The sequence below is a fragment of the Epargyreus clarus genome, unplaced genomic scaffold (assembly GCF_041222505.1).
Source record: "Epargyreus clarus isolate Ecla_fem2 unplaced genomic scaffold, WU_Ecla_fem_2.2 ptg000013l, whole genome shotgun sequence".
Classification (NCBI taxonomy): domain Eukaryota; kingdom Metazoa; phylum Arthropoda; class Insecta; order Lepidoptera; family Hesperiidae; genus Epargyreus; species Epargyreus clarus.
The window spans coordinates 5,264,585-5,279,256 of NW_027332221.1; the positions used below are offsets into that span (position 1 = coordinate 5,264,585).

At 38.0% G+C, this 14,672-nt stretch overlaps 1 protein-coding gene across 1 annotated transcript; it reads left to right on the forward strand.

Moving 5' to 3' along the window:
- The first annotated feature begins 10,183 nt into the window (after positions 1-10,183).
- LOC140746764 (uncharacterized) lies at positions 10,184-13,025 on the forward strand. Its single transcript, XM_073078861.1, has 2 exons — positions 10,184-10,900; positions 12,949-13,025. Exons 1-2 carry the CDS (start codon positions 10,186-10,188, stop codon positions 13,023-13,025), a joined length of 792 nt encoding a protein of 263 aa, XP_072934962.1. The 5' UTR covers positions 10,184-10,185.
- Positions 13,026-14,672: the final 1,647 nt, after the last annotated feature.

Below are 14,672 nucleotides of genomic sequence, written 5' to 3' on the forward strand. Positions count from 1 at the left end.
AATTATTTTATAGTACAAAGTAACAAATACGTATACACAGAATTAACTATTGCTTTTCTATTCACACTGTGGTGAATTCGTCTCGAAGACCAAAAATGTTATGCATTCGGCTCCGAGACCGAAAATATTACTTTCCGCGGCCGTTAGAACAAATAAGGAACCGAATGTTCCTCTCTTCGATGGACAAGATGATCGTGTCCCGAAGAAGGTTAAGTGGACTGTATATACGAAAAATAAGATGCAAAGTGCTATAGGGTCACGCACTCACCTGCTGCTGATGGGCGCAGCCTCTTGTACTAGGTATAAGGCACCTTCAACTCACCCTAAGCTCGAGCTAGCTAGTCTTACCTCGGAATGGTCTACCGGTTACCTCTACCTTCTTCCTCTTCTCACGTGGCGTCGATCTTACAGCACGTTGCACCGCGAACAATGAAGTTAACGCGAATTTAAAGGAAACGCTACGAATACGAATAGTGGCTTCTACTTCGGAGTATAACTAAAACGACAAGTATGCGCGAGCGCGACCGACAACTCCGAAGCTTCTCGAACAAGTAGAAAATCCCGGTGGCGGAATACACCACCGCGAACGACACGACGACAACGGAACTACAACGAACTATTTCAAACTATAAATCTCTATGCTTTTAAACCTACAGATTAAAATTAATACCAACGACAAATAATTAATACGTAGAACCATAGACAAAACTGAACATACCGCCCACCTAAATACTACGTATTTACGAAAACAACAAAAATTACTTAACCTACGACAAGAAAAAGTTACGTTTAAACGTAACTAGTTATACAAAGGTAGAGGACAAACTTTAACGACTGGCCTTTTATACTCGCCAGACATTGTCCTAACACTAACTACTCTACAAACACCATCCGAGCCTGGGTGTAGAGCTGTAACCCTACCTAACTTCCATTCCAATGGATTAACTGTCTCATTTACTATCAAAACCAAAGTTCCTATTTTAATTCCTGAGCTAATTTTGTCCCATTTAGCCTTTTGTTGTAGGGTATGTAGGTATTCACGATACCACCGTCTCCAGAAGTCTTGATGCATTTTTCGGATAAGCTTCCAGCGCTGTGTGACAGGTATAACCTGTTCGACTAGATTTTCTTCGGGAAGCATCGACAAGGGTTCTAAAGTTAAGAAATGTCCCGGCGTTAAAGCAACGAGATCATTCGCATCAGAGCTGAGAGGGGTTAAAGGTCGGGAGTTGAGCATCGCCTCTATCTGAGCCAAGACAGTATAGAACTCTTCGAAAGTCAATCTTTGTTTACCAATGACACGAGAAAGGTGAGTTTTCACAGACTTAATTCCAGCTTCAGCTAGACCGTTGAAATGAGGACTGCCAGGAGGATTAAACGAGAACTTTATTTCCCGGCCTTCCGCAGCCTGCTTCATGATAGAGCCAAGGTAGTTACTAGCACCTACAAAATTTCTTCCTTGGTCAGAAACGATGTTACTACAACGACCACGACGAGCAATGAATCTCTGCAAGGCAGCAAGGAAAGCGTCAGTAGAAAGTTCGGAAGCCAACTCTATATGAACCGCCTTGGTAGAGGTACAGACGAACACGCAAATGTACCCTTTATACGTCCTCACACCACGTCCACGACTAAGAGCAATGTCGAATGGTCCCCCGTAATCGACAGCTACACTAGAAAAAGGCTTGATTTGAGACACACGAAACGAAGGTAAATTCCCCATCAAAGGAACTGACGTAGGTTTTGGATTAACACGAAAACACCTTATACACCCAGAGACTACGGAGCGAATAGCCCGTTTGGGCGACAGAATCCAAAAATCTTGCGAAAGTAAATTTTGTAGAGTTTGAGCACCAGGATGCATAAATTTCTTATGGTACTCATCGATAATAAGAAATGTTAATCTATGATTACGAGGTAAAAGAATAGGATGTCTAACGGTAAACTCTACATTAGCGTTAGCTAACCGACCGCCCACCCTCAAAATACCCGCGTCATCAACGAAAGGAGACAATTTACGCAAGGCTTTGGGTAGCGAATTAGGCGAACCTTTACTTAGACAATCCAATTCAAACGAAAACGACTCTACTTGTGCTTGCTTTATGAGCAACTCAAAAGCTTGACGTAGCTCACAAGGCTGTAATGCACCGATAAATTTATTTTTATAATTTCTCAAATTATGAGCGAAACGAAAACAAAATGACAAAACACGCTTTACTTTCAAAAGCGACGAAAAACGATTTAACAAATCGCTAACGAGATTCTTAGCCTTCTTTCACCTTTTCCGGTGACAGAAGGCTAAGAATCCTTTGTTCTTCTGCGATAGAGTCTGTGTCCTGTTCTACCAATAATGAAGAAGGCCAATCATTCTCTGGCTCTACAAGCCATGAAGGGCCCTTCCACCACATGGAACAGTCAACGAGGTCAGCTGGAAGCGTACCACGAGAACCAATATCAGCAGCATTCGAACTAGAGCTCACGTGACGCCAATGGTCAGGAGCTACTCTACTCTGAATGTGGCTGACTCTATTCGCCACAAACGTTTTCCACTTGGATGGACAAGATTTAATCCAAGCCAAAGTGACAGTAGAGTCAGACCATGCGTAAAGTTCTTGAACTGCATGAAATGGTTTTAAAGCCTCTACCACTGATTCCATTAAAGTAGATAACAAGACAGCAGCTAAAAGTTCCAATCTTGGAATCGACAATTTTCGCAAAGGCGCGACTTTCGACTTTGCGCAACAAAAATGAACGGATGTAGAGCCATCCGCCTCAACGACACGAAAGAATGTGACAGCACAATAGCCACGTTCTGAAGCGTCACAGAAGCCATGCAACTGTAACGGCACGAAAGAATTTACCATACGCCGAGGAATGGTAATCGAAACTAATGACGACAATTGAGACTTAAATCGCAACCACTCGTGTGCAATGTGAGGTGGCACATTATCGTTCCATGAAACTCCCGAAGTCCAAAGAAGTTGCATAAGATATTTAGCATAAAACGTAATCGGCGCTAGAAATCCCAAAGGGTCATAAATCCGCGCAATATGGGAGAGTATGGTACGTTTGGTGCACCTAGAATCATCGGGGTTGACGACACGAAATCTAAAATCATCCGATTGCGGATGCCATAAAAGTCCCAAAATTTTTAAGGAGAGGTCTGACATCTCTTCGAAATGTTTAAATTCTTCTGAGTATAAGTCAGAAGATGGAAGATCAACGAAAAACTCACTACAATTAGATGTCCACTTTCTTAAATGGAAACCACCAGACGACAAAATTTTGGTGAGTTCCGAGCGCAATTGTAGAGCTTGCTCTACCGAGTCAGCGCCCGACACGATATCATCGACATAAATGTCTCTACTAAGAACTGTAGAAGCAGCCGGAAGTTCTTGGGTAGAGTCTTCTGCTAGTTGAGCGATCGCACGAAGAGCCTGAAACGGTGCAGATGATACGCCATAAGTGACCGTGCGAAGCCTATAGTCACGTATAGGACCGTCAGCAGATGGGCGCCACAGAATGCGTAGGTACTCGGTGTCATCTTTACAAACCAAGATTTGTCTATACATCTGTTTGACGTCACCAGTAAAAACGACAGCATGCCAACGGAACCGAATAAGTAAATCGAAAATATTAGTTTGCAGTTTAGGCCCAGCAAGTAACGTATCATTTAAAGACAATCCATTAGCATCTCTACAACTTGCATCGAACACAGTACGAAGTGGGGTGCTAACAGAATCTGGTCGCAATACTCCGTGATGAGGGATATAATAAAACTTCCCAACGCTTGAAGTCGGGGGATCCACCTGCTCCATATGACCGGCAACCTCATACTCATTCATGAACCGAACGTAGGCATCTCTAAATTCAACATTTATATTAAGTCTTCGCTCAAGAGAGAGAAATCTTTTTAAAGCAATTTCACGGGAATGTGAGAACGATGGCTTTACTGCAGGATTCATGAATGGCAGAGGCACCACAAATCTACCATCATCGTTACGACTATAATTATTAGTGAAATAATTTTCACAGGCTTGATCCTCCTTCGAAAGGATTTTACAGACAGGAGTGCGAACCTCTTCTGTTTCCCAGAATCTTTTTAAAGTGTTATCTAATTTTATATTTGATAAATAAGAGTTATCGACGAAAAAACAATCACTCTGTTTACCATTACGACAGTTGTGTGTGTGATCTACCTCACACTCACCCATTAGAATCCAACCAAATATAGTATTTAGAGCCTTTGGTTGTCCCGGCCTCCCTCGTCTCAGACCAGGTATGAGAGATGAAGCAAATATATCCGCATTCAATAGCATGTCAATAGCCCCTGGACGAGCGAAGTCTGGATCAGCCAAAGGTAAATTCCTAATATGTGACCAACCACAAAAATCAACAAAATGTGCAGGTTGGTCACTACATATCGACGACAAAACAAAAGCTTCAAACTTAAAATCGATTTTATTTGAGTTATAGGATTTTATTTCACAACATAGTGAACCACGAGACTCAGCAACAGAAGATCCGATTCCATTTATTGATTGTTTAGTGTTTTTAATACATAACCCGAGGCGCTTTGCACATGGTACCGAAATAAAGTTGCAAGCGCTTGCACAATCCAACAACACCCTTACAGGTTGAAAGTTTCCCCAACTATCTTTTATAAGAACCTTAGCTGTAGAAAACAAGATTGTACTTTTACCACCGACAGAAGTTAAAACAATATTACTCGGTTGTGCATTATTATTAATGGAACTAACAACTTCAGTATCAGGTTGGGAATTGCTATCAGCGGACGGTGTAAACGATTTTTTAAAATGTAACAATGTGTTATGTGAACACCCACATACACCACAACTTATAGGGACTCGACAAGTTTTTACCCTATGAGTTTTCGAAAAGCAACGGATACAAACATTTTTATTTTTAATGAATTTAAATCGAGAATCTACATCTAAATTTAGAAAATTCTTACATGATGAAAGACTATGTTGGCCAGTACAAAAGTCACAAGTCACTCCCGACACGACAAATGAGGATTTGGACTTTTTAAAGTTACTTGGTTTCGGTTCTTTTGATATTCCTACATTACTTAATATTGGGTTCGGAGTTACCTCACTTAATGCCCTAACTTGTTTCTCAACAAAATCCTGAACTTGAGTGAACTCTGGTATCTCATCTGAATTAAATTCTAATTGAAATGATTCTTTTGTGGCCCGATCTAACTTTGACCATAATAAATGGAACAACATGAAGTTCTTATCTGGTAATCCAAACTTTTCCAAAACACTTAAATTCTCCACAAAAGTTCTATGAACACGCTCAAGTTCTACAGCTGATTTTGTTTTCACTGGCTCACATGACAACAACTTTTGATAATAGGAGGCCGTTATATAGCGCTTCTTATTATAATATTTATTAAGTGTATCATATGCGTCTATATAATTTTCATCCGTGAGTGGAAAGTTCCTGATTAAATCATACGCTTTATTTTCGACACAAGTTAACAAGTAATGTAACTTTTCCACATTAGGAATATTTCTATTATGGATCAACGACTCAAATAATTGTTTAAAAGATAACCAATTTTCTAGCTTACCATCGAATGGCTTAATGTTAATTTTAGGCAGCTTAGCAAAACCCGAAACTACTTCTTGTTTAATCTGACGGTCACTATTTAAATGCCGCAGACGGGCCAAAACACTTCTAAATTTTGTATCAAATGATGCAGTTACACCAATTTCAGACTGGCGTTGGGCAGCACTTAATGAACGCAATAAATTTATTTGCGCTTTATGGAATTCATTTGAAAGTTCCCTAAGGTCCTCCTCAACGCAGCCTGTCATATCCGATCCCGCTATATACTCCAATCGCATCATACTGTAATCCCGGGCAATCCTATTAACGTCCCCATCACTTGCGCCACTTTCGTTGCTCCCAGTAGACATTGTCATTAATTGATATAAGTTTATAAACTTAACGAAATCGACAACAATAGCAAATAATTGCAATGTCACTGACAGCTGACTTCGACACAATAATACGTCAAAGTCTAATACAATTTGACAGTATTGACAATATGACCAACGACAAATAAATATGGCGCAATGCAATACTGACAACCAACGACTATTAATAAAAATAGCGCAAAGATGGCGGGACCTAAGTACAACTAACAAAGTGATGAGTTGTAAAGAATCACACCCACCCTCAACATAAAATGTTAATCGACAAAACGAAAATTACGAAATTTTATAGAAATGCAATACAAAATAGCAAATCTAATACGAAATACGACACGAAACGACAAATTTAGAAACCACTTTACGTAAATGTTCGTTCCTTTAGCGAAATACGACACGATAAAATTAATTTCAATGTTCGTTATGTTCGGTCGACGGAAAATAGCAAAAATGGTGTTTAGGACGATGGAACAATTAAGATCCGCCGAAGTGACCAAAAATGTGGTGAATTCGTCTCGAAGACCAAAAATGTTATGCATTCGGCTCCGAGACCGAAAATATTACTTTCCGCGGCCGTTAGAACAAATAAGGAACCGAATGTTCCTCTCTTCGATGGACAAGATGATCGTGTCCCGAAGAAGGTTAAGTGGACTGTATATACGAAAAATAAGATGCAAAGTGCTATAGGGTCACGCACTCACCTGCTGCTGATGGGCGCAGCCTCTTGTACTAGGTATAAGGCACCTTCAACTCACCCTAAGCTCGAGCTAGCTAGTCTTACCTCGGAATGGTCTACCGGTTACCTCTACCTTCTTCCTCTTCTCACGTGGCGTCGATCTTACAGCACGTTGCACCGCGAACAATGAAGTTAACGCGAATTTAAAGGAAACGCTACGAATACGAATAGTGGCTTCTACTTCGGAGTATAACTAAAACGACAAGTATGCGCGAGCGCGACCGACAACTCCGAAGCTTCTCGAACAAGTAGAAAATCCCGGTGGCGGAATACACCACCGCGAACGACACGACGACAACGGAACTACAACGAACTATTTCAAACTATAAATCTCTATGCTTTTAAACCTACAGATTAAAATTAATACCAACGACAAATAATTAATACGTAGAACCATAGACAAAACTGAACACACACATAAATGTCAAACATAATTTTATTTCAATATATGTTCCAAATTACATTTACAAGATTCTCTAAGTCAGGTCAATTACATAATTTATACATGTCATTTAATAAATATTTTAATAAATTCATATTCAAAAACAAATTCAGTCATTACAATGCCAATCATTACAATTTCAATTAAATAATTCACTTGATATTACTATCAGTACACATACATCTATTGTTACAATTTTATCTATGTATATTTTTCTTCTAAAAAATCTCTTATCGAGTAATAGGCCTTTTCTATGAGATAGGCTTTTAGGGTATTATTAAATTTATAACTTGGTGCAGATTTTATGCTGTCTGGCAATTTGTTGTAGATTGTAGGTGCCATACAGAATATATTTTTTCTGTACAATTTGGTCCTAGAGTCCTAGAGCTCGTAACTTATTGTTGTGCCTATTTGTGACTAATCTCTCATAGCTGTTTATTTCTTTGTTTACCACCACGGCTACTTCATATATATATATATATATATATAGCGAAGGGAAGGTCAATATTTTCAAATTTTGGAAGTAGGTCTTACATGAATCAGTTTGATGTAAGTTACACATTGAACGTATACATTTTTTCTGTGCTTTAAATGCACTTTCATTGCCAGATGCATTGCCCCAAAAGACAATTCCGTATCTCAAAATACTTCCTACATGGGCGTGATAAGCTGTGAGAATTGCGGTTTCGTTAACTACATTTCTTAACTTATATAGGGCAAATAAGTATCTGTTGAGCTTTTTAGTAACATGTTCTATATGCGTTTTCCAAGATAAATTGTGATCAATGTGTATTCCTAAAAATTTTGTAGTGTCAGTTGTATTTATAGTTTTATCGTTATAATGTATGCATAGTTTTACCCGTTTTGTATTTTTGTTTGCAAATGTTATCATGGATGTCTTGTTTAGATTTATTTTGAGATTATTGTGATTTAACCAATTAATTAGTGTTGCAAGTGAGCTATTGATTTCATTCTCGTAGTTAGTTGAGGGATCCTCAATAAACAAGGCCGTAGTATCGTCGGCAAATAATATCATAGGATGTTTTATTATCTTCGGAAAGTCATTAATGTAGATTAGGAAAAGTAGAGGACCAAAAATACTTCCCTGAGGAACCCCGAATAAAACTTCTCTCACCTTTGATAGAAATTTTGTTTCTGTTTTGTTGACAGGACTAATCTTACTTATTTCCGTTATTTGGTTCCTTTTAGTCAAGTAAGATTTAATTAGATCTAAATCATTATTTCTTATTCCGTACGCTTCCAATTTATTGAATAATATTGAATGGTCAACATAGTCAAACGCCTTGGTCATGTTCATAAATATAGCCGTTACATGCTTTTTGTTTTCTAGGCTCGACATTAAAATTTTTAAGAAATTTATAATTGCTTGATTAATTGATTTATTTCTCCTGAATCCCATTTGTTCATTGGCCAATATATTAATTTTTTCAAAATAATTGTATAAATTATTATATATAACTTTTTCGAATATTTTGGAAAATACAGGTATTAGTGCAATTGGTCGGTAGAATTGCATATTTTGTTTATCTTGTTTTTTAAAGATTGGCTTTACTATTGTTAATTTCATTTGGTCTGGAAATTTACCATGCTGAATACATTTATTTAAAATATAGCTAAGAATTGGGCAACGATTTCTGCAACATATTTAATAACTTTCGTATTTATGCCGTTGAACCCAGTACTGTTAGTGTTTTTCAATGACTTAATAATAAGAAGTATATCTCGCGTAGATGTTGGACCTATAAATATGGAATTTGGTAAGTTATTATTAGTTTTGTATTTATAATTACCATTACTTATGTGACTGTTGTTGTGTACATCATCTACAAAGAAGTCATTGAAATGTTGTGCAATGATTTGAGGGTCAGATACCAATTTTCCGTTTACTTTAATTGTATCTATATGGTCTTTAGGGATAGTGGTAATGTTGTTATTTATTATATTCCACGTTGCTTTCACTTTATTCTGTGAATTCTTTGTTATGTAATCATTTTGCGATTTTTGTGTAAGTTTAATTATGGTCCTGAACCTTTTTGTATAGATTTTAAATTGATTTATGTAGCCTTCATTCTTAGTCAATCTGAATTTCCATAAAAGTTGTCATTTAATCTTAGAGCACATTCTAATGCCTTTAGATAGCCATTTTGGACGTCTTGTCAACGGTATTTTTATCTTAAGGAGAGGAAAACATAATTTATATAATAACTGAAACAAGTCGAGAAAATTATTATAAGCTGTATTAGGATCGGCAGCGTTATATACTTCCTGAAATGATAGACATTTTATAGACTCATAAAATATTTTAAGGTTTTCGATCCGTAAGTCGCGTTTAAAACTGTACCAGTAATTAAAGGTAAAAGTTTTTTTAACCGGACACTGTAGGGCCTGAGCAGTGTGGTCTGATAGGGCTAATTCTAATATAGAACTTTTACAATTACGCATATTATGTGCAAAATTATCTATACATGTTTTACTGCTTAATCGTGTCGGTTCGTCAATACATAGTTTTAAATTGTATGTGCTTAATAATTGCTCAAATTGTACTGCTATTTTATTTCTTTTTAATTTATCGATATTGAAGTCGCCGCATAATATGATTCTTTTATTATTTTTAAAACATAATTTGTGAAGAATTGAATCTAGTCTATTAAAAAACATGTTAATTGTTGACGAACTATTGTTGGGTGATCGGTACGTACAAATGATTATTATATTATGCTCTGTGAGTTTTATTGCACAACATTCTATAATATTCACAATATTATAAGGTTCTATATCATCGATTATTCTAAATCTAAGACCGTTTCGCACTAATATGCATGATCCACCATTCCTGTTTTTCCTTAAACAGAATGAGGCCAGAGTGAAATTTGGTATTTTTAAGAAATCTATCGTAGTGTATAAAGGAATGTAGGTAGACAATAAAAGTTAGTTAGCAACTGACCGCGGTGTTTAATTGACGTACACTACATTGGCGACGATTACGGGATTTCTTTTGTTAACGCGTGTGAATCTAAATAATCATGCCGTACGGAAAAATTGAACCGTTTGATATGTTTTCGGGCCAGTGGTCGTTGTATGTTCGTCGGGTGGAACAATTTATTCTTCTTAATGATATAAAGGATTCGCATAAGGTTGCCACGTTGGTGACGTTAGTTGGCGATCGAACATATAATTTGATGTGTGATTTGTGTGCACCAAATAACCCGGAAGATAAATCGTTCAAGGAATTAGTCGAAATAGTAAAGAGACATTTAGAACCCCAACGTTCGAAATATGCGGAGCGTGAAATATTCCGTCAGCACAAGCAAAATGCGGGTGAATCTATTGGAGACTTCTTGCAACACCTAAAACATTTAGCGGCTACGTGCAATTTCGGCCAATATCTCGAAGAAAATCTATGTGAGCAATTCGTGACCGGGTTATGTAGCACGGAAATAAAATCGCGACTACTATTCGATTCCAACTTGACATATAAAAAGGCGGTGGAGCTAGCTCTCGGTTTGGAGGCTGCGGAGAAACACGTGGAAAGAATGAGCGGCCGCAGCAGCATTGGCGGTGCACTTTCCGAGAACTTCGGCCGCAGGGAGGCGGCAGGCGGCGCGAGGGCGCTCGGCGGCGAGCGAAGCGGCGGCGGCGACGGCGCGGCGGCGGGCGAGGGCCTGCACGCGCTGCGCGGCGCGGCCGGTCGCCGGCCGGGGCCGCAGGCCGCGCCGCCCTTGCAGTGTTGGAGATGTGGTAAATCACATCGGGCAGATAAGTGTCGTTTTAAGCACTATAATTGTGATTTGTGTCGGGCAAAGGGACATTTGAAAGTAATGTGTAAGGGGCCAATTAATAGTAATATCGGTAAAAGACATAATTTCATGGAGAATGATTCTGAAAGTGAAATGTACAACATTCGTGCGGTTTCTAGTGGAGATAGACCTTATTTCATTGACGTTAAAATAGGTGATAAATTGCTAAAATGTGAATTAGATACTGGGAGTAAAATTTCGGCTATTAGTGAGGATTGCTATAATTCTCTGTTTTCGTCGTATAAGATTACAAAAGATAATATTAAGCTATGTTCATACTCGGGCTCGCAGATACAACCGATCGGATTTTTATTAGTTAACGCAACTATAGATAATACTTACCAGGAAAATTTGCAATTATATGTTATAAAGAATGGAGGTCGACCATTATTGGGTAGAAATTGGATTCGGAGATTTAATATAAACAAATTATGTAACATACATAGCATAACACAGTTTTCAGATAATGAATATCGCGATCGGTTTATCAACGAGTTAAAGTATAAATACTCCTCAGTGTTTACGGGTAAGTTAGGTGAATGTAAAAAGCAAATTCGATTACAGCTGACAGATAACAAACCGGTTTTTATACGCGCTCGTCCCGTGCCGTTAGCATTGCGTTCCGCAGTGGAGAAGGAATTAAATAGATTAGTGAATGAAGGATCTATTTATCCGGTGGAACATTCGGACTATGGTACACCGATTGTTCCAGTAATTAAACCGTCGGGGGAGATTCGTATTTGTGGGGATTATAAGTCAACCATTAATCCGAAGTTAAAATTTGACCATTATCCTCTGCCCCGTATCGAGGAATTGTTTGCAGCTTTGAGCGGTGGCCAAGAGTTTTCAAAAATTGATCTTACAACTGCATACATGCAAGTACCTCTCCACCCGGATTCGCAAGCATGCACGGCGATTTCGACGCATATAGGAACATTTATTTTTAAACGGACACCTTACGGTTTGAGTTGCGTACCGCAAAAATTTCAAAAAATTATGGAAGAGACGCTTAAAGGGTTAGAAAATACAGTTGTGTTTTTAGATGACATTTGTATAACTGGAAAGAATAAAAATAAAATAAAATAAAAATAAAAAAGCCTTTTATTTCTTGTAAAAAGTAACAGAGTTTTGTCCTAATGCTAGTTAAATGCTTAAATTGTTATCTTATCACTACTTTTTGTGCTTTTAATATTTAATTTTAACAATGCTTTTTTTTCTCAAGAGTTTAAACCACTTTCAAATTGCTCTATGAGTTAAAATAATCTAATCTAATATTTTTAATGCATTTAATATTTAGTTTTTAATTTTAACCATGTAACAAATTAGGCTACTTTCTAATTGTTCTATAATTTAAAATAATCTAGTCTACAAGAACCCCTCCGCGGGTGTAGGCCTCCTCCAAAGAAGCCCAAGTGTCTCTGGCTTGTGCTGTTTGTATCCAGCTTGGCCCTGCTGTTTTGCGAATATCGTCTTCCCATCTCGTAAGCGGTCTTCCCCTTTGACGTTTCCCCCACGGACCTCGCCATAGAGTCACCGTTTTTGTCCATCTCTCGTCTGTCAGTCTCGCTATATGCCCTGCCCACTTCCATTTCAGCTTGCGTGTATAGGTCAGTGCGTCTGTAGCATTAGTTATGCTCCTTATTTTTGTATGGCGTATTTTCTGGATTCTTTTGATTTTTAACATGCTTCGTTCTAGACCTCTTTGACAAACGGTAATTTTTTTCTTTACTTTGCTCGTGTGCTTCCAGGTCTGGCAAGCGTAGGTTAGACATGGTAGCAAGCAGCTGGACATTACTTTTGTTTTTATATTTACCGGCATATTACTTTTAAATACTTCTCGTAAGCTCCAGTATTTGTTCCAAGTCATTTGGATTCTCCTCTCGATTTCTAGTTGGTTGCTGTCACTTTCAAAGCTGATTTGTTTGCCTAAGTATGTATATTTGTTTGTATATTTCAATGTTTCATCGTCGATAGATATTTTCTTTTCAGAGCTGTTTGTCATCAACATTGTTTTTGTGAGGTTCATCTCCAAGCCCGCCTCTTTGCTTGCGACATTTAGAGAATGAATCATTATCTGTAATTGTGAGCTAGATTCTGACAGAAGCACCAAATCGTCGGCGAATCGTAGATGACTCAAGTATTTTCCGGCTATGTTTATTCCGCTAGTTTTCCAGTCCAGCTTTCTTATTATTGACTCTAGAACGGCAATAAACAGCATCGGAGAGGTTGCGTCGCCTTGTCGAATCCCTCTTTCTATCGGAAAGCTTGGGCCTGCGCTTTCTAATTTGACTCTACCTCTGTTGTTTTTGTATATACTTTTTATTATATTCATGTACTCGTCTTCCACGCCTTGTTCCTGTAGCGCCTTCCATATGCTTGAATGTGACACAGTGTCGAAAGCTTTTTTTGTAGTCGATGAAGACCATGTAGAGGGCTCTTTATTTTTCTTGATATTTTCCATCAGTAATTCAAGGGTGTGAATATGATCTATAGTCGAATATTTTTTCCTAAATCCGGCTTGTTCTATGGGTTGTTCGGCTTCTAGTGTGGTACTTATTCTTTGGTTTATGAGAGAGGAGAATAATTTATAGGTACTGGGCAGCAAGCTTATTGGTCTATAGTTCCCAACATCGCGTGGGTCCCCTTTTTTATAAATGAGTATAATATCTGACTCGGACCATTGTATTGGTGTTATTGAAGATTCTAATATACGGTTAAAAAGGACAGTAAGCGGTTGAGCCAGTACTGATGCCGCCGATTTTATGGCTTCATTTGTGATGTTGTCTGTGCCGGGGCTTTTATTTGCTTTTAGTCCCTTTATTGCTTGGATTACTTCTGTTATAGTGAATGGTGTGCATTTTTTTTTTATATTTTTATCCCTGTATGTGTTATTTTGATCCCAATTTTCCTCGTAACTTTTTAGTTCTTGCTTGCTATAGAGTGATCTGTATAATTTTGATGCAATTTCTTTGACTTCATGGCGACTCGTTGTAGTTTTTCCTTCGCTTTTCAGACCGTCAATCCATCTCTTGTTTGTTCTTAACTCTTTTAAAGCTCTTTTTGAACTACCTGATTGAATCAAGTGTTTCTCGACGGTATCCGCTCTATATCTTGCATAGTCGTGGTTTATGCGTTTGCTTATCAGTTTGTATAATGCTGAGAGTTCGTTTTTCATGGACCTATTTTTGTTTTTAGTGTTTTGTAGTAACTTTCTTCTCTCCATTAGCGCTAACGTGTTATCTGTTAATATTTTATGTCTTTTAATTGAGTTTTTGCTAGGTGGTATTCTAGCGTTCCGAAGGCTTTGATTGATTGCATTTATTATGTTATTGTAATAGGTTTGAACTGGAATATTATCGTAAGGGTCGAGTAAGTTAGGTAGGCTTGCTGAAAGGTACTTGTGGTAACGGGTTATTTCGTCTTCGTTCTTCAGGGTAGAGTAATAGTTATGTTGTGAGAAGTTAGACCGGTTTATTTTCGCTTTTAATGATGTTATTGTTGCTCTGACGGGTCTATGGTCAGAAGAAAAGTTGAGATTTAGCACTTCGATATTTTGTACCATATTGGGTTTGTTTGACAAGATGTAGTCTATTTCGTTTTTATATTCACCGCTTGGTGAACGCCATGTCCATCTTCGTTTAGGCTTCTTTGGGAAATACGTGTTTAAGATTGCTGTTCTATTTTCTAGTGCAAAATCTATAAGTCTTTGTCCT

Excerpts from the sequence above, each read along its gene's own strand:
- LOC140746764 (XM_073078861.1), top strand. The coding sequence starts at position 10,186 with ATGCCGTACGGAAAAATTGAACCGTTTGATATGTTTTCGGGCCAGTGG. Across the intron at positions 10,901-12,948 it reads CTTGCAGTGTTGGAGATGTG|AGCTGTTTGTCATCAACATT; the intron begins GTAAATCACATC and ends TTTTCTTTTCAG.